Consider the following 21,119-nt stretch of genomic DNA (forward strand, 5'->3'; position numbering starts at 1 on the left):
TGTGTAACTTTTTTACTTTATTTTGTTTGTTAATAATAAAGCAGTTTGTAAGGGGGGAAAAGTGGGTTTTTAATTTTTTTTCCCCTTTTTATTAAACTTTTTTGTAAACTTTTTTACTAGTCCCACTAGGGGACTTCACTATGCGATCCTCCGATCGCATTTATAATACGCTGCAATACTTCTGGCATGACCTAACAAGCATTCACCACAGGCAGACCTGGGGGCCTTTATTAGGCCGCTGTTGGATACGCAGACACTCGGCGATCTTATCGCCGGGTGTCAGTGGGATGAGAGGGAGCTCCCTCCCTCTCTCCAAAACCACTCAGATGCGGTGCACACTATTGAGCGTCGCGGCATCGGAATAAGTAAACAGAGCAGGGAGCTGTCAAATCTCCCTGCTCTCAGCGGCCAGAGGCAGCTGAGGGCGTGGGGCGTCCCTGTTAGACCGGGTGAGAGCAGGGAGATTTGACAGCTCCCTGCTCTGTTTACTTATTCCGATGCCGCGACGTAAAAAGTCTATGGCATCGGAATAAGGCTCGTTAGTGACCGACGTAGAAACACTATGGGCCAGTCACTAACGGGCTAAATTCCGCACCACAGGTCAATTTATTAATGTTTACGCTGCATTTTTGTTCTGCAGCGTGGGCATGAGATTTTCAAAATCTCATCCACTTTGCTGCTACTGTAAATGCTGTGGAATTTCCGCAGCGTTTACGGTACGTGGGAACGCGGCCTTAAGGTTGGTGCTTAAAATGAGAATAATCTGTGTAGTTGGGTTAATAACTGGCTCTGTGACGGAAAACAGAGGGTGGTCATTAATGGTACATCCTCAGATTGGATCACCGTCGGTGTTCCCTATACGGTGCGCGAGACCTTCCACGATCCGCCCGCTCACTAAACTTTAAAGTCTCCACACTGTCACGGGCGGCAGGCGGATGCAGTGGAGTCGCTAGCACCGGAGGGGGCTCCGGAGCTAGTGACAGCCACATTTACTTGTATGTACGTCCTCAGGATACACATACAAATGAATACTATAGGCTGCAGGTCACGTTAGGCCTGCAGCCTATAAGGCGCTGGGAGTCGCCCAGGCCGGCGTGATGACGTCACATCATCACGCCGGTCTGCGCATGCGTACCACCGGAGAGGCAGTGTAGTGCTCCGTCTGTCGCGGGAACGGGGCAAGGTAAGTACAATCTTTTTTTTTTTTAAGGAACTGTGTGGCAGTATATACAGGGGAGGGCTGTGTAGCGCTTTATACAGGGGGAGGGGGACTGTGTAGCGCTATATACAAGGGGAGGAGGGGGGCTGTGTAGCGCTATATACACGGGGAGGGGGGCTGTGTAGCACTATATAAAAGGGGAGGAGGGGGGCTGTGTAGCACTATATACAGGGGGAGGGGGGCTGTGTAGCGCTATATACAGGGGGAGGGGGCTGTGTAGCACTATATAGAAGGGGAGGGGGGCTGTGTGGCACTATATACAAGGGGAGTGGAGGGCTGTGTAGCGCTATATACAAGGGAATTGCTGTGTAGCACTATATACAGGGTGCTGTGTGGCAGTATCTACAGGGGGCTGTGTGGCACTATCTAGAGGGGGCTGTGTGGCACTATCTACAGGGGGCTGTGTGGCAGTATCTACAGGGGTTTGTGTGGCACTACCTACAGGTGGGTCTGTGTGCCACTATTTACAGGGGGGGTCTGTGTGGCACTATCTACAGGGGGGGTCTGTGTGGCACTATCTACAGTGGGGTCTGTGTGGCACTATCTACAGGGGGGTCTGTGTGGCACTATCTACAGGGAGGTCTGTGTGGCACTATCTAGAGGGGTCTGTGTGGCACTATCTACAGGGGGGTCTGTGTGGCACTATCTACAGGGGGGTCTGTGTGGCACTATCTACAGGGGGGTCTGTGTGGCTCTATCTACAGGTGGGTCTGTGTAGCACTATCTATAGGGGGGCTGTGTGGCAATATCTACAGGGGGGGTCTGTGTGGCGCTATCTACAGGGGGGTCTGTGTGGCACTATCTACAAGGGGTCTGCGTGTGGCGCTATCTACAGGGGCTGCGTGGTGCTATCTACAGGGGGATGTGTGTGGCGCTCTCTACAGGGGGTCTGTGTGGCGCTATCTAAAGCGGCTGTGTGGCGCTCTCTACAGGGGGTCTGTGGCGCTATCTAAAGGGGCTGTGTAGCACTATATACAAGGGGAGAGGGGGCTGTGTAGCGCTATATACAAGAGGAGAGTGGGGCTGTGTAGCGCTATATACAGGGGGAGGGGAGCTGTGTAGCCCTATATACAAGGGGAGAGGGGGTTTGTGTAGCGCTATATGCAGGGGGGAATTGCTGTGTAGCACTATATACAGGGTCATGTGTGGCAGTATCTACATTGGCTGTGTGGCACTATCTATAGGGGGCTTTGTGGCAGTATCTACAGGGGGGTCTGTGTAGCACTATCTACAGGGGGGGTCTGTGGCGCTATCTACAAGGGGTCTGCATGTGGCGCTATCTGCAGGGGGCTGTGTGTGACGCTATCTACAGGGGTTGTGTGGCGCTGTCTACAGGGGGATGTGTGGTGCTCTCTACAGGGGGGTCTGTGGCACTATCTACAGGGGGTCTGCGTGACGCTATCTAAAGGGGCTGTGTGGCGCTCTCTACAAGTGTCTGTGGCACTATCTATAAGGTCAGTGGTGTAATGAGGGATTCTTTCATTGATGCCTATAATTGGTGTTTATAACTGTCTATTTTACTGGTGTACTTGTAATATTATAGTATTTAACCCCTTAAGGACGCAGCCTAGTTTGGGCCTTAAGGCTCAGAGCCCATTGTTTTCTCGTGAGACATTGGGCTTTATATTAGTGATAAAATTTGGTCGATATATTCAGTGTTTATTTCTGAAAAATAGCAAAATTTAGAGAAAATTTGAAAAAAATAGAATTTTTCTGAATATACAGTACCGTTCAAAAGATTAAGGTCACCCAGACAATTTTGTGTTTCCATGAAAACTCACACTTATATTTTTCAAATGAGTTGCAAAATGACTAGAAAATATAGTCAAGACATTGACAAGGTTAGAAATAATGATTTTTATTTCAAATAATAATTTTCTTATTCAAACTTTGCTTTCGTCAAAGAATGCTCCATTTGCAGCAATTACAGCATTGCAGACCTTTGGCATTCTAGCTGTTAATTTGCTGAGGTAATCGGGAGAAATTTCACCACATGCTTCCAGAAGCCCCTCCCACAAGTTGGATTGGCTTGATGGGCACTTCTTGCGTACCATACGGTCAAGCTGCTCCCACAACAGCTCTATGGGGTTGAGATCTGGTGACTGCGCCGGCCACTCCATTACAGATAGAATACCAGCTGCCTGCTTCTTCCCTAAATAGTTCTTGCATAATTTGGAGGTGCGCTTTGGGTCATTGTCCTGTTGTAGGATGAAATTGGCTCCAATCAAGCGCTGTCCACAGGGTATGGCATGGCATTGCAAAATGGAGTGATAGCCTTCCTTATTCAAAATCCCTTTTACCTTGTACAAATCTCCCACTTTACCACCACCAAAGCAACCCCAGACCATCACATTACCTCCACCATGCTTGACAGATGGCGTCAGGCACTCTTCCAGCATCTTTTCAGTTGTTCTGCGTCTCACAAATGTTCTTCTGTGTGATCTAAACACCTCAAACTTCGATTCGTCTGTCCATAACACTTTTTTCCAATCTTCCTCTGTCCAATGTCTGTGTGCTTTTGCCCATATTAATCTTTTCCTTTTATTAGCCAGTCTCAGATATGGCTTTTTCTTTGCCACTCTGCCCTGAAGGCCAGCATCCCGGAGTCGCCTCTTCACTGTAGACGTTGACACTGGCGTTTTGTGGGTACTATTTAATGAAGCTGCCAGTTGAGGACCTGTGAGGCGTCTATTTCTCAAACTAGAGACTCTAATGTACTTGTCTTGTTACTCAGTTGTGCAGCAGGGCCTCCCACTTCTCTTTCTACTCTGGTTAGAGCCTGTTTGTGCTGTCCTCTGAAGGGAGTAGTACACACCGTTGTAGGACATCTTCAGTTTCTTGGCAATTTCTCGCATGGAATAGCCTTCATTTCTAAGAACAAGAATAGTCTGTCGAGTTTCACATGAAAGCTCTCTTTTTCTAGCCATTTTGAGAGTTTAATCGAACCCACAAATGTAATGCTCCAGATTCTCAACTAGCTCAAAGGAAGGTCAGTTTTATAGCTCCTCTAGACAGCAAAACTGTTTACAGCAGTGCTAACATAATTGCACAAGGGTTTTCAAGTGTTTTCTAATCATCCATTAGCCTTCTAACACAGTAGGCAAACATAATGTACCATTAGAACACTGGAGTGATGGTTGCTGGAAATGGGCCTCTATACACCTATGTAGCTATTGCATTCAAAACCAGACGTTTGCAGCTAGAATAGTCATTTAGCACCTTAACAATGTATAGAGTGTATTTCTGATTAATTTAATGTTATCTTCATTGAAAAAAACTGTGCTTTTCTTGCAAAAATAAGGACATTTCTAAGTGACCCTAAACTTTTGAACGGTAGTGTAAATGCATCTGCTTGTAAGACAGAGGGTTATACCACCCAACATAGTTACTAGTTCACATTTACCATATGTCTACTATATGTTGGCATCATTTTTTGAACATTCTTTTTTTTTTTTCTACGATGTTACAAGGCTTAGAGCATAAGCAGCAATTTCTCATATTTTGAATAAAATTTTAAAAGCCTCTTTTTTTTAGGTACCAGTTCAGTTCTGAAGTGGCTTTAAGGGGCCTATATATTAGTAACCCCTATCAAACACCCCATTTTAGAAACTAGACCCCTCAAAATATTCAAAACAGCATTTAGAAAGTTTATTAACCCTTAAGGTGTTTCACAGGAACTTAAAGCAAAGTAGAGGTGAAATGTACAAATTAAATTTTTTTGGCAGAAAATCCTTTTTATTCAATTTTTTTCTGTAAGTTTTGAGAAATATCCCACATGTGGCCCTAGTGCGTTAATGGACTGAAGCACAGGCCTCAGAAGCAAAGGAACACCTAGTGGATTTTGAGGCCTCCTTTTTATTAGGCACCATGTCCGGTTTGAAGGTCTTGTGGTGCCAAAACGGTGGAAACCCCCCAAAAGTGACCCTATTTGGCAAACTAGACCCCTCAAGGAACTTATCGAGGGGTATAGCTCCCACCGTTTTTTTTTGCTGCCTTTTGTGGAATTAGGCTGTGGAATTGAAAATGAAATTTTTCCAATAAATGGTACGAATTTTTTTTTTTTAATCAAGTAATTTTTTATTTTCAACAAAAACACAATATTTCCGTCACAGTGACGCAACACAGATATACCACCCCCCACCCCCCTTCTTCCAAAGTATGCTTTTTCATGTATACATAATGATCAATACTGAAATTAGTGTCAAATATACAGAATACCATATACATATCCAGGACATATGCACACACGATTTAACATAATCCCCCCAAGACTGACCAGATTCCTTTAAGCAGCATCTATTATCCTCCCAACTACCTTACACTAGACTGCATCTCAGCTGCAAGCCCTGCTGATTTACTCAGGCCCCTACTTTCCACCCATGGAGACCATATTTTATCGAAGGCCTGTTTAACATTTCTAGCCATGTATACATATCTATCCATGCGTGTCAACCACGTGACTTTGGTACAAAATTCCGATAACGTATGCGGTTCGTCGTCCAACCAATGCTGCGCAATAAGTTTCCTTGCCATATACAGCATACGAGCAACGGCCAGGTTAACATGTTCAGAGGCATAAATATCCTCCACATACCCTAGGACACATACAAAAGGGGTGAAATCTACCGACACCCGATACACAGAAGACACTACCTCCGACCAGAACTGTCGCAGCTGCACACATTGCCACAATCTTGTGTATCAACGTGCCAGGTTCCCTACCACACCTAGGACAGTCGGAGGAGTCCCTGACCCCAATTTTATTTAGAAATTCCGGCGTTCTGAACACCCGATGCACCAGAAACAGATGAGAAATACGGTGTGCCTCATTCAGAGATAGTTTAGGGATCCGCGACAATATATCACCCCACGGTCCCTCTTCTATGGGCCCAAGATCACTTTCCCATTTTCTTTGCAGCAGGGAAGGAGAGTCATAAGGAATCTTATCAGAAGACTTTTGTATAGAAGGGATATAAGGCCAGAAGTGTGACTAGTCTTACTAATAACTCCTATCAGGACATTGTCCATCAATGTGATAGCTTTACTCCTATGCTCCACACCGTACGCATGTCGAACCTGCAGATATTTGTAAAATTTGGAATGTGGGAGACTAAACTCTGCCTGTAAACCTGAGAATAATTTCAACTCCTGACCATCCAACAACTGACCTATTCTACGAACCCCTTGGTCTTTCCATAGAGCAAAATCTGTCAGAGAGCTCATATGGGGTAGCCACAGCGTATCCCAGATAGCCGTATATTGTGTACAACCAGTAATACCCTGAATATTTCCAACACTCCACCAGACCTTGTGCATCAGATACAGCATTGGATAATGTTTAGTATGCTGTTTAAACTTATGTGCCTCTAGCGCCTCGTATAAAGAGTCTGAACACAAGAAATGCTGTAAGAGCAGCCTAGTGGAATCAGGTGAGTCATCCACATCCCACCCTCTGAGATGTTGCAGCTGAGAAGCTAGATAATACAAGCGGGGGTTAGGAACCGCCAGGCCTCCGTCTGTCTTATCTCTCTGCAAAGTCTCCAGTTTAATACGTGCATGTCCTGTGCTCCATATAAGAGACCGAAATAGCCTGTTAACCTTGTAGAAGAACCGCTGAGGTAACCATATTGGTGCATTGTGTAAGAGATATAGCAGTTGGGGCATCCAGATCATTTTGATTAAATTACATCTTCCAATAACTGAAAGATACAATTTACGTCATACATCCAGCTTGAGTTAAATCGGGCCAGTAAGGGGGTCAAATTCAATGGTTCACATTCCTCCAGTTTCATGGATATTTTAACTCCTAGATATTTAAAGGAGGTGACACACTTCATAGGGAGATCAGTATATGGCGCCTGCGAGTGTGCATCATCTACCTTCATCAGGACAGACTTGGACCAGTTAATGGTCAATCCTGAGAATCGGCCAAACTCCCTAATAGCTGTCATTTTTGCATCCAAGGAGGAAGCATCATCCTCCAGAAACAGTAGCATGTCATCAGCGTATAACGCCAGTTTATCCTCCTGTTCACCGTGTCTGAATCCAACAATGTCAACAGAACCCCTAATCAATATTGCTAATGGTTCTATGGCTATGGCAAAAAGTAACGGAGAAAGCGGACATCCCTGCCTTGTACCCCTAACCAACAGGAATGCGGCAGTCAAAAAGTTATTCACTCTGATTCTAGCCACAGGTCTGTCATATAACATCCGAATCCAGGAGATAAACGAGTCCCCGAAGCCCATTTTCTGAAGTACTGCCCATAAATATGCCCATTCTACTCTGTCGAAAGCCTTTGCTGCGTCCAGAGAGCAGAGTACCCTTTTACCCGAGTTGTCAGCTGGAAGTTGTAGATTCAAAAATAACCGTCTTAGGTTAAGGGCTGTAGATTTATTTGGCATAAAGCCAGTTTGATCAGGGTGTATTATCGATGTGATAATCCTGGAAAGGCGTATAGCTATGGCCTTAGCAATGATTTTAATATCTACGGCTAGCAGAGATACCAGCCTATAAGAGTCCGTTAACAAGGGGTCTTTACCCGGTTTCAAAAGAACTACTATCACTGCCTCTCTCATAGTGTCAGGTAAACTCTGGTCCCTAACAGCAGATGTAAAGACATCCAAAAGATGCAGCAGAAGTATGTCACCTACTTTTTTAAACATTTCTGCTGGCAGGCCATCCGATCCCGGAGCCTTGCCATTGGCCAAGGATGCCGCCGCCTCCTGCAGCTCTTCCAGAGCCAGAGGGGTCTCTAAAACTTCTTTATCGCTGGAAGCTAAACATGGTAAGGGGATAGCTGACAGATATGTATCCAACTGAGTCGCAGACATGTGAACTCTATAAGGATGCGTAGTAGGAGCGAAATACCTCTGCTATCTCCGCATTACCGTATACCAGGGCTCCAGCAGTATTCCGTATTGTTGCAATATCTGTTTGACCATACTGCGCCCTTGCCACCATTGCTAGCATATGTCCCGCCTTCTCCCCTTCTGCATAAGCGCGCTGGTGCTGAAACATCCTCTTATTCGCAGCCATCTCCAGTAGATGCTTCTGCAATAGTTCCTGGGCTTCACGCCAATCCGCCAGGGATTGGGTGGTATTATTCAAAACATGAATCACTTCGGTCTGTTGCACTCTACTCCTAAGAGCTTCACCCAGCTGTCTAGTCTTCCTCTTAACCCGACGTATTAACTGGATCAAACACCCTCACAGCGTAGCTTTCGTAGCGTTCCAGACCACACCTATGTCCGCCGTACCCACATTCTCCAAGAAATAGTCTCCCAGTACCTTAGAGATAACAGAAACATCAATAATAGTTAACCAAAAGGCATTCAACCTCCATAGTGTTCTATGAGTAGTAGGACCTTGAAATATTGCGATGTCCAGCAAGAAGGGGGAGTGATCAGAAAGCACCCTAGGTAAGAATTCAATATTCACAACCGCTCTGGCTACATTTTCAGGACCCAGACCAAGAGCTATACGGGACAGGCTGTTATGTGAGCTGGATAAACAGGAATAATGCCTATCATGTGTATGTTTCAGTCGCCACAGATCTAACAACTGTACCTCCTGAAGGAAAGATCCGAAAGCAGTTACAGGACCATCTACACCAACTCCAGCAGCATTATTAAATTTGTCCCAGTAAGGATGTACACAGTTATTAAAATCTCCCAACAAGACAAACGGTATACCCGGCCTAGCACCAGTGAAATTTAAAATCTGCCTAAGCACATCATAATTGAAGGGAGGCGGAACATAAACTCCAACAAATATATATTGAATAGAATATACAGTGCAATGAAGACAGACATATCTCCCCTCATCATCGATATCCACCTGAAGACACTGGAAAGGTATCAGACGATGTATCATCACGCTGACACTCCTCGAATAGCTGGTGTGAATAGAGTGATATTCATGGCCCATCCATGTACGGTGTATAATGGGAAGTTTTTCTCTGGAGAGGTGAGTTTCTTGCAGACACAATATAACAGGAAAATGTGACTTAATATATTCAAAGATAGCTGTACGCTTAATAGGATCCCCCAGGCCCCACACATTCCAGGATATAAGCCTAATATTAAGAGCCATAATGCATACAGAGAATAAGACAACAGGAGTACAGTAGCAGTTTCACACAGTTAGGATATAAAAGGTAAGAATTTTTAATTTTTACAAGGAATAAAGGAGAAAAAGCACCCCAACATTTGTAAAGCAATTTCTCTCGATTACGGCAATACCCCATATGTGGTCATAAACTGCTGGTTGGACAAACGGCAGGGCTCAGAAAGGCAGGAGCGCTATTTGGCATTTAGATTTTGCTGGATTGGTTTCTGAGCGCCATGTCGCATTTGCAGAGCTTCTGAGGTACCAGTACAGGGGAAACCCCCTAAAAGTGACCCAATTTTGGAAACTAGACCTCTTGAGGAATTCATTGTAATTTTTATGGTGTGCATGCGACTTTTTGATCAGTTTTTATTCTATTTTTAAGAGGCGTGGTGACTAAAAAATAGCAATTCTACTATTGTTTTTTATTCTATTTATTTTTACAGCGTTCACCGTGCGCTATAAATAACATATTCACTTTATTTTGCTGGTCGATACGATTACGGTGATACCATATGTTTATAGTTTTTTTTGTGTCTTATGGCGTTTGCACAATAAAAATACTTCTTTTTTTTCCATCAAGACAGCCGTGTGGGACTTGTTTTTTGCGTAACGAACTGTAGTTTCGATCAGTACCATTTTTAGGTACATTCGATTTTTTGTTCCCTTTTTATTCCATTTTTTGGGCGGTGAAGTGACCAAAAAATTGTGATTCTGGTATGGTATATTATTATTTTCTTTTATGGCGTTCACCGCGCAGGATAGATTACGAAATACTTTTGTAGTTCAGGGTGTTATGGACGCAGCAATACCAATTATTTATAGTTTGTCTGTTTATTTATTTTTATTAATAATAAAGGACTGATCGGGGAAAAAGGGGGATTTTTACTTTTATTACTTTTAAAACTTTTATTTTTACACAACTTTTTTTATACTTTTTTTTTTTTACTTTATTACTTTGTCCCACTAGGGGACCTGAGGGCAGGAGGCCCTTATCGCTATTCTAATACACTGCACTACATGCGTAGTGCAGTGTATTAGAGCTATCAGCTACTTGCTGACAGCAAGCATAGTAGGTCCTAGGCTTTCATAGATGGCATAGCCAGATGCCATTATTAGGCCTCCGGTTGCCATAGCAACCATCGCCGCCCGCTATCATGTAGCGGGCCGTCGATGGTGGTTTAACCCCTAAGAAGCCGCGACCGCTATTGAACGCGGCTTCTAAGGGGTTAATAAGTGGGGACACCGCGATCGGTCCCCGCTGAAGGAGCTGCGGCAACTGCTGAACGAGACAGCAGTTGTCACAGCTCCTGTATATGCCAGGACGACGGCCGAAATGGCCTTTCCTCCCGCGACGTACTATTCCGTCACTGAGCGCGAACGATGCACTCCGCACGACGGAATAGTACGTCGTGGAGCGTGGAGGGGTTAGAAAAGTAATTTAAAACTAATTTGAAATAAGTTTTCTTATTCTCTCATTTAGTGCGTTTACTGGGGGTATTACTTTTGGTCATCAGATCGTCCACCATTTATGGAGACTCGCCCTGCTCCCTAACTGCCCCGCTCAGGAGCTGCCAAGACTTAGAGGGAACATTGGTCACTGTTACTAGTGGGGTACCACAGGCGTCACTATTGTGCCCTCTTCTTTCTAATATCTTTATTAATAACCTTGTAGAAAGTTTACAGAGTATAATTTCAATATTTTCAGGTGATACTAAGCTCTGTAATGTAATCAACACAGAGGAGGATAATATAATATTACAGAGGCATTTAGCAGGTGCGTAACTAGGAAAGACAGCGCCCCATAGCAAACTTTTGACTGGGCCCCTCTCCCCTGGGTGCCACACACACCCTGTAGATTGTGACATACAGCCCCCCTGTAGATAGTGCCCGCTCCCCCTTGTAGACCATGCCATACAGCACCGCCTTGTAGATAGTGCTTCCTTGTAGACAGTGCCATACAGCACCCCCTTGTAGACACGGATGTAGCCATCTTTATTTTGACTCTGATAACTCGTGCAGCGTGATTTTACAGAACAAATGCCATTGAAAAGTCATTGAAAAAGTCAAGATAAAGTATCTTGCTACTGTGTATTTAATGCGTTAAAAGTCAAGATAAAGACGGCTACGTCTGTAGTGCCCCCCACCTCCCCCTTGTAGATAGTGCCATACAGCGCCCCTGTAGATAGTGCCATACAGCCCCCCTTGTAGATAGCACCCCCCCCCAAACAAATAATACAAAAAAGACGTTATACTCACCTAGGCGACGAACGGAGCTGTTCCAAAGAATCAATGCCGACAGGATCCTTGCGTAGGCCAGCGTGATCCAGTGACGTCATCACGCTGGCCTGCAAAGAGATCCTGACCCTGCGCCTGATAGGTTGCAAGCCGAACGTGGCCCGCAGCATAGTAAATGGCAGAGCAGGGAGATATCTCCCTGCTCTGTCATAGTGTTCAATAGTATCTGCGTCCTAAGGACGCAGATACTATTGAATATGACGTCGCTACAGCTGCTAGCGGCGACACCGGACATGAGGGGGGCTTTGTTCTTGCCACTATAGCGACATCATACATTACACAATGCACACATATTTGACATTATAATGCACAAGAGAATTAGAGGATTCATTTTTGTGGTAAATATTCATTAAACAGACTACCTTAAAACATAGCATAAAAAGAGAGGAAATGTCCCACCCAAAAAATATGTTTTTGGGGTAGTCTAAGAAGCAATAAAAAAGGGGTCTGAGGTCTTAATTAATTTTAGGGGCCTCGTCTGAGATCTGAATTCATTTTAGGTGTCTGAGTTTAGGAGTCTGATCTGGGGTCTGAAGGACTTTAGGGTATTATCTGGGGTCTGAAGGAGTTTAGGGGTCTGATCTGGTATCTGAAGTTTGTTTAGGGGTCTGATCTGGGTTCTGAATGATTATAGAAAAATATTGGTCTGCTCACCATGCACCAGGTGCTCTGTAGATACCACGCTTGAAATCCAATACGGTGCTCTGGACAAATGCTCCGCGTCGGTAGCAGATAAATCAGATGAAGAAAATAGAGAAAATAGCATCCAGCACTCGACCCAATAAAAAAAAAAGAAGAAAACTTTCCTAGGAAGGACGCTTACGCATTTCAAACTTGAGATTCTTAGTCATAGCAGCTTTGACTAAGAACCTCAAGTTCGAAACGCGTAAGCGTCCTTCCTAGGAAAGTTTTCTTCTTTTTTTTTTATTGGGTCGAGTGCTGGATGCTATTTTCTCTATTTTCTTCATCTGAATGAGTTTAGGGGTCTGATCTGGAGTCTGAATGAGTTATTTATTTTGGTGTCTGGTCTGAACCAATTTAGGGGTCTAGTGTGGACTAACAGAAAATCTGCAGCAAATCCATTAGGTGTGAACGTGGCCTTACAATTGGTGTTCAGCAGTCACAGGTAAGCGGATCTTTGCTAAAACTAATTGAGTACCCTGCTTTATACCTTTCCACCCTTTAAAGGAACAGTGTCACCAAAATTTTTTTTTTAATATGTTAAAGATGTTAGTGCTTTATTAAAAACGTTTGGATTAATTTGTGTGTTTGTGTGTTACTTTTTTTTATTTTTACACTTTTTCTTCCCTATGGGGGCTGCCATTTTTTTTTCCATTTCTGTATGTGTCGATTAACAACACATACAGACATGGAATACGGCAGCTCCAGTCCCATAGGGACTGCGAACGGGGCCCGTTCCATCCACTATCGTGTACGCCGCTGTGTGGGAACGGCGCATGCGCCGCTCCCACACAGTTCAATTTGAAATGCGCGCCGTCCGGCGCCATTTTCCTGTGGACCGGAAGTCGCGGCCGGACAGTAAGATTACTACTTCCGGTCGCGGCTTCCGGACTTGTGCACATGGAGCAGCGGCAGCAGACGGAGCGGATGGACCGGAGGGAGCGGCGGCGACTGGAGCAGGTAAGTTATTTCTATGTATGTTCGTGTTTCAGTGTGTGTTTACTACTGTATGTAAACCTACTACACTGTGTGTTAGCTCACAAAATGGCGACACACCGTGTAGGAGGTTAGACCGTTCAAACCCCTCGTTTCTCCCGGCACTAGCCAGGATAAAGGAGGGGGGGATTCTGAGAGCTCACTAGAGCGAGGGATTTTTACTCAATTTTGCAGCATAAAGCAATGTGGTTGCTTTACCACATGCAATGCTGCAATTTTGGGAATGGCTCCATCTAGTGACCAGTGCTGGGAAATATTATAAATTGAATCCAATTTATAATATTTCCTGACTCGTGAAAAAAATAAAATAAATTAGAACAATGTTTAATTACCTACACACTAATTGTTTAACTAAAAAAAAAACAACATGTTTTGCTGGCAGCACATTCCCTTTAAGATCCACTTTTGGCTTTGGCCAAAAAAAGCATTAAAAACTGCACCAAACTGCTTTGTGTGAACCTGGTTTTACACTGATGCTACACAGTCTTTTTCATTAGATTTTCATGTGTCAGGTTGTGTGATGGAGCTGTCGTCTGAATAGCAGTCTACTGTTTTACTTCGACATGGATATTTATAATTGCTTGTGTGGCTAAAATGAGCTCATTTAATAATAACGCTATATTCTGCTGGGTTCCTGTAATATTTTTAATGATCAATATAGCAAATTAATAAAACATTTAAAGCATAAATCAGTCTTTTTAGTAAAAGAAATAAAATTTTATATTGTATATCGGAGCTGAAGATCCGAGTTGCCAAGCGACAGCCTCGAAATCTTAATGATTTACAGATGATCTGCAAAGAGGAGTGGGCCAAAATTCCATCTAACATGTGTGCAAACCTCATCATCAACTACAAAAAACTTTGACTGCTCTGCTTGCCAACAAGGGTTTTGCCACCAAGTATTAAGTCTTGTTTGCCAAAGGGATCAAATACTTATTTCTCTGTGCACAATGCAAATAAATATATATAATTTTGACTATGTGATTTTCTGTTTTTTTTTTAATATAATCTATCTCTCACTGGTAAAATTAACCTAGCCTAAAAATTCTAGACATGTTCATGTTTGACAGTGGGCAAACCTACAAAATCAGCAAGGGATCAAATACTTTTTTCCTTCACTGTGTATATATATATATATATATATATATATATATATATATATATATATATATATATATATATATATATATACAGTGAAGGAAAAAAGTATTTTATCCCTTGCTGATTTTGTAGGTTTGACCACTGTCAAACATGAACATGTCTAGAATTTTTAGACTAGGTTAATTTTACCAGTGAGAGATAGGTTATATAAAAAAAAAAACAGAAAATCACATAGTCAAAATTATATATATTTATTTGCATTGTGCACAGAGAAATAAGTATTTGATCCCTTTGGCAAACAAGACTTAATACTTGGTGGCAAAACCCTTGTTGGCAAGCAGAGCAGTCAAAGTTTTTTGTAGTTGATGATGAGGTTTGCACACATGTTAGATGGAATTTTGGCCCACTCCTCTTTGCAGATCATCTGTAAATCATTAAGATTTCGAGGCTGTCGCTTGGCAACTCGGATCTTCAGCTCCCTCCATAAGTTTTCGATGGGATTAAAGTCTGGAGACTGGCTAGGCCACTCCATGACCTTAATGTGCTTCTTTTTGAGCCACTCCTTTGTTGCCTTGGCTGTATGTTTCGGGTCATTGTCGTGCTGGAAGACCCAGCCACGAGCCATTTTTAATGTCCTGGTGGAGGGAAGGAGGTTGTCACTCAGGATTTGACGGTACATGGCTCCATTCATTCTCCCATTGATGCGGTGAAGTAGTCCTGTGCCGTTAGCAGAGAAACACCCCCAAAACATAATGTTTCCACCTCCATGCTTGACAGTGGGGACAGTGTTCTTTGGGTCATAGGCAGCATTTCTCTTCCTCCATACACGGCGAGTTGAGTTAATGCCAAAGAGCTCAATTTTAGTCTCATCTGACCACAGCACCTTCTCCCAATCACTCTCAGAATCATCCAAATGTTAATTTGCAAACTTCAGACGGACCTGTACATGTACCTTCTTGAGCAGGGGGACCTTGCGGGCACTGCAGGATTTTAATCCATTACGGCGTAATGTGTTACCAATGGTTTTCTTGGTGACTGTGGTCCCAGCTGCCTTGAGATCATTAACAAGTTCCCCCCGTGTAGTTTTCGGCTGAGCTCTCACCTTCCTCAGGATCAAGGATACCCCATGAGGTGAGATTTTGCATGGAGCCCCAGATCGATGTCGATTGACAGTCATTTTGTATGTCTTCCATTTTCTTACTATTGCACCAACAGTTGTCTCCTTCTCACCCAGCGTCTTACTTATGGTTTTGTAGCCCATTCCAGCCTTGTGCAGGTCTATGATCTTGTCCCTGACATCCTTAGAAAGCTCTTTGGTCTTGCCCATGTTGTAGAGGTTAGAGTCAGACTGAATAATTGAGTCTGTGCACAGGAGTCTTTTATACAGGTGACCATTTAAGACAGCTGTCTTTAATGCAGGCACCAAGTTGATTTGGAGCGTGTAACTGGTCTGTAGGAGGCTGAATTCTTAATGGTTGGTAGGGGATCAAATACTTATTTCTCTGTGCACAATGCAAATAAATATATATAATTTTGACAATGTGATTTTCTGTTTTTTTTTTAATATAATCTATCTCTCACTGGTAAAATTAACCTAGCCTAAAAATTCCAGACTGTTCATGTCTTTGACAGTGGGCAAACTTACAAAATCAGCAAGGGATCAAGTACTTATTTCCTTCACTGTATGTATATGTATATATATATATAATTTTATTACAATTAGTACATTGTAATTTGACTACCAAAGTACAGTACATAACATAATTTAATAGAGATTGATTTTTTTAAGGAACTGGAAGAATTAATGCAAGATAAGTCTGCAGAGAACCTGATCTTGAAACTTGTAGCCTTGTCTCTACAATACAGCTGCTGCTGGGTCCTCTTGTATAATAAGAGTAATCAATCTGAGTAAGTACTTGCTCTGAGAAAGAAAGGAAATAAAGTGTAGCTAAACGTTTGACAAACTTCTGACATGTCATAGTGACATGTCAGAAGTTTGTATTGGTGGGGGTCCGAGCACTGAGACCCCCACCAAATGCTAGAACGAAGCAGCTGAAGTGTTCGTGTGAGCACTCAGCCGCTTCGTGTCTGTTCGGCTTTTTCCGGAAATAAATGTATCGTGTACGGACTCAATAGAAAGTCTATGAGCCCGTACTCCGATACATTGGCTTTCCGGAAAAAGCCGAACAGACACGAAGTGGCTGAGCGCTCACACGAGCGCTTCAGCTGCTTCGTTCTAGTGATTGGTGGGGGTCTCCGCGCTCGGACCCCACCAATCCAGACTTCTGACATGTCACTATGACACGTCAGAAGTTTGTCAAATGTTTAGCTACACTTTAAATTTGTTCCACGTAATGGCATGTGACAAATACTTGATAGATGTTATAGAAACTATTATATTGTATAAAGGCCACTAAGAGAATGGATGTAGAACTTTTGACTTTTTAAGGCACTATATACACCGATCAGCCATAACATTAAAACCACCTGCATAGTATTGTCTAGATCCCCCTTGTGCTGCCAAAACAGCTTTGACCTGTCAAGGCATGAACTCCATAAGACATCTGAAGGTGTCCTGTGGTATCTGGCACCAAGACGCTTGCAACAGATCATTTAAGTCCTGTAAGTTGTGAGGTGGGGTCTCTATGGATCGGACTTGTTTTTCCAGCACATCACACAGATTCTCGATCGGATTGAGATCTGGGGAACTTGGAGGCCAGCACCTTGAACTTTGTTATGTTAATATTTTTTATACCAGATGCACATACTTTTTATACTTTGAGTCTTTGTAAACATTTTGATATGTAATGTATGAAATATTTTCTGATATACTTTTGTATTTACATATATTTATTCATTAATTGATGAATAATTTATAATGATTATCTGCACTTCAGGTAATGGTCACTTGATGTATTGCACTATGCATGAGAAAGGCTCTGAGGAGCTGAAACGTAGCATGGATGAATAAAAAGTTCCTAATTTTTTAGATGTGCTGTCTGATTCTCCGTTTGTTTGCCATTGTTTGGGACGGTTGGATTCAGTCCTGTCGGGCTTCCACTTCTATTTTTGTGATCCATTCTGATGCTGTTGCCTCTTCGTTTGTATTTTCCATTGCACGACAGACACCAGTGGCTGCTGACGGACCCTATTAACTTATAGGCTGGATTCACACGAGCATATTACGTCCGTAATGGACGGAACGTATTTCGGCCGCAAGTCCCGGACACACTGCAGGGAGCCGGGCTCCTAGCATCATAGTTATGTACGACGCTAGCAGTCCCTGCTTCGCAGCGGGACAACTGTCCCGTACTGTAATCATGTTTTCAGTATGGGACAGTAGTTCCACGGAGAGGCAGGGACTCCTAGCGTCGTACATAACTATGATGCTAGGAGCCTGGCTCCCTGCAGTGTGTTCGGTCCGGGATTAGCGGCCGAAATACGTTCCGTCCATTACGGACGTAATGTGCTCGTGTGAATCCAGCCATAATGTCCGGTAACACTCTGGTGTCTGTCGTTTTAATTGGAAATTAGCGCTGCAGATGTGAACAGAGCCTAAGACCACTATGAAGTTTTAATTTTTCACTTGAGGTTCAACTATTTCTGAAAATATTGAAAATTAACTTGCTACAAGATTTCTGCCAAATAATTTTTACAAATTTACGTTCCTATTTAAGTTTGTTTTCTTTTTGCTATTTCAGGTACAGTCTTTCAGGTGAAATACTCCATGGTGTTTGTTTAATTTATGCAGCTATAATTCCCTTTACTTTAAAATCTGAAGATGTGGATATAAAGGTACAAATGTCATTACAGTAAATACATCTGAAACCATAATGGGCTCAGACAATGTTATGGACATCTGAAGTAAAGAATATGGGTACTTTAATCTTTATTCATTTAAGCAGCCAGATGGGTAAGGAAGATTTCTACCTATAATATGCCCTAATAACAGTAAGGGCCCATGCACACAAACGTAGATTTCGTCAGTAATTGCGGACCGTAATTACGAACCCATTCATTTCTATTGACCACGGACAACTTCCCGTATATTTGGGAACATACGGGAAGGTGTCCGGCCCATAGAAAGATAGAACATGCCCTATCCGCAAAAGATAGGACATGTCCTATCTTTTGCTTTTTACGGACCGTGCTCCCATACTTTATATGAGAGCACGGACCAAAAATGCGGGTGGCGGGCCGTGCCCGTAATCGCGGACTGTGATTACGGGCACGGCCGTGTGCATGAGGCCTAATGTCCCATGCACACGACCATATTTTCATCCATCCTTAAATACGGTCCGTAAATATGGATCCGTAGTCTTTCGCAACTTATCTGCAAATACAGAACGGTATCCGCAAGTACGGTAAATGAATGGGTCCGTAATTACGTTCCGTAATTATGGATGAAAAATACGATCGTGTGCATGGGGCCTTAATGGTTGTCAATTGCTTAAGGGGGTTGTCCACTACCGGACAATTTATGACCTATCCAGGTCATCGGTATATGATCTGTGGGGGTTCGACACCCAGACCCCGATCAGCTGTTCCGGCTGCCTGCGGGCATCGGATGTCATTGCACAGTGTGCAATGTATGTTGCATAGCGGCCATGCTGCAGAACTGCAGCTTTGCTCCTATTCACTTGAGTAAGGCGGGATTCACACGACCGGGTCGTTCCCGAGCCCGAGTGTCGGCCGGTAAAATCGGCCATTTTGCCCGGCCGGTTTGCATTAAGTTTTGCATCCGTGCCGGGCCGGGCAGATCCGGACAGTGACATCAGCGGCAACTCCTGAAGGGGAATCCCCATGTGTTCGGGGATTCCGCTTCAGGAGTTTCCCCTGATGTCACTGCCCAGATATGGACAGAGACATCAAGCGCTCTGTCCAGGAGCGGAATCCCCGAAAACACGGGGATTCCGCTCCTTCAAGGAGCTAAAGTGCGGCTAGCACATAGCAGAGCGGGGAGATACCTCCCTGCTCTGCTATAGTGGCGTCGCTACAGTAGTAGCAGCCGCAGCAGCAGCAGCTGCTAGCGGCGCCATCGAAGGTGTCGCCGGGCCAGGGTGCTTTTAACAAGCAGGGGAAGGGAGCCAGCGCAGCGCTCCCTCCACCTGCTGTACACCCCGGCCCTGCCACACAGCGTGCAGCGATGCCATTCGTCAGAATGGCATCAACTCCTCCTCCTCACATGCACTCTGCGCTGTGAGGAGGAGGAGATAGAGCGCAAGCGCCGGAAAACCCGGCCAACACTCGGGACACATCCCGGTGATGGCCGTGTAATACCCGGCCCCATAGACTTCTATGGGGGCCGGGTACCCGGGCGAAGATAGAGCACGTCCTATTTTTTGACGGCCGGTTTTCCCGGCCGTCAAAAAATCGGTCGTGTGAATAGCCCCATTAGGGGTCTATTATTCCTAACGCAGCCGGGTGCCGGCCGATTTATGAACGGCCGGCACCCGGCCGGGAAACCCTGCCGTGTGAATGAGGCCTAAGTAATCAAAGCAGTAAACCACAATTTGACAGCAGCGTGTGACTAGACCCATAGGCTGGATTCACACAAGCACATTACGTCCATAATTGACGGACGTATTTCGGCCGCAAGTCCCGGACCGAACACAGTGCAGGAAGCCGGGCTCCTAGCATCATAGTTATGTACGATGCTAGGAGTCCCTGCCTCGCTGCCGGACAACTGTCCCGTACTGAAAACATGATTACAGTACGGGATAGTTGTAAGGCTCCTATCCACCTTTTATAAAAGTCAATCTGAGTTGGATTATTTTATACACTAGGTTATTCTGCCAAATTGACAAAAAGTTGACATTTATGAAAATTCCTCTGTTTCCTTTACTATTCTTCGCTTGATACATAATAATATTTTTTTTAAATGGGCATTGACATTGCATTCTCCAAATTTCAATCTAGGGTAAAATGACCTCCTAAAAGCATTTAACAGTCAAAAAATAAAAAAGACTCAATACTTATTCCAGTTGGAAATATTACACATTTTCATTTTGATGTTGTTCAGTATTATTACTATTGCATGTTTATAGATGATGCATTGTAGTTATTTTCTTATTAACAACCTATTGAAAGCTAACTGAAAAGTAAAAATGTGAACTTGCTTAATCTCATTTTAATTTAAGACGATAGATGATAGATATCATTATATCACAGCGTTACTTCTGCTTAGGTCTTAATTTCTTCAGGAATAGATGAGACTGGATCATTGATTCATCAGATTGTGAACTACACACTTACGTTATGTAAGAGTGACCCCTACAAGTGGTTAGACAGGTCATGGCTTTCTGTTTTCATATCTGAGGTTAGTATTACATAGTTAATTTTGGCCACTTTACATAAAATATAGGTTATTGAATACTATTAAGATACATCTAGCCTTTATTTAACTGTATAGGATAAGAAACATGTTCCTTGAGTCTTTTTCTATTTTAGTTCTGCTTGTTCATATGGTCATTTTATTACACATTTAGACCTGGTTTACACGAGCGTGTGCGCTTTGCGCACGCAAAAAAACGCGGCGTTTTGCGTGCGCAAAAGGCACTTAACAGCTCCGTGTGTCATCAGTGTATGATGCGCGGCTGCAAGATTTTTGCGCAGCCGCCATCATTATGACACTCCGTTTGGATGTTTGTAAACAGAAAAGCACGTGGTGCTTTTCTGTTTACATTCAGAGTTTGACAGCTTCAAATTCAACAAC

At 43.6% G+C, this 21,119-nt stretch overlaps 1 protein-coding gene across 12 annotated transcripts in view; it reads left to right on the forward strand.

The window, feature by feature from the left end:
• The window catches only part of SHOC1 (shortage in chiasmata 1), a 307,702-nt gene that overhangs the window by 257,311 nt on the left and 29,272 nt on the right, over positions 1-21,119 (forward strand). For all 12 annotated transcript variants that reach the window (XM_075825602.1, XM_075825611.1, XM_075825607.1 and 9 more), the window contains 3 exons: positions 16,194-16,312; positions 18,106-18,199; positions 20,592-20,723. In XM_075825602.1, the coding sequence (XP_075681717.1) occupies positions 16,194-16,312; positions 18,106-18,199; positions 20,592-20,723 (345 nt within the window). The remainder of the gene's footprint in view (positions 1-16,193; positions 16,313-18,105; positions 18,200-20,591; positions 20,724-21,119) is intronic.

The sequence above is a fragment of the Rhinoderma darwinii genome, chromosome 1 (genome assembly GCF_050947455.1).
Source record: "Rhinoderma darwinii isolate aRhiDar2 chromosome 1, aRhiDar2.hap1, whole genome shotgun sequence".
Lineage (NCBI taxonomy): Eukaryota > Metazoa > Chordata > Amphibia > Anura > Rhinodermatidae > Rhinoderma > Rhinoderma darwinii.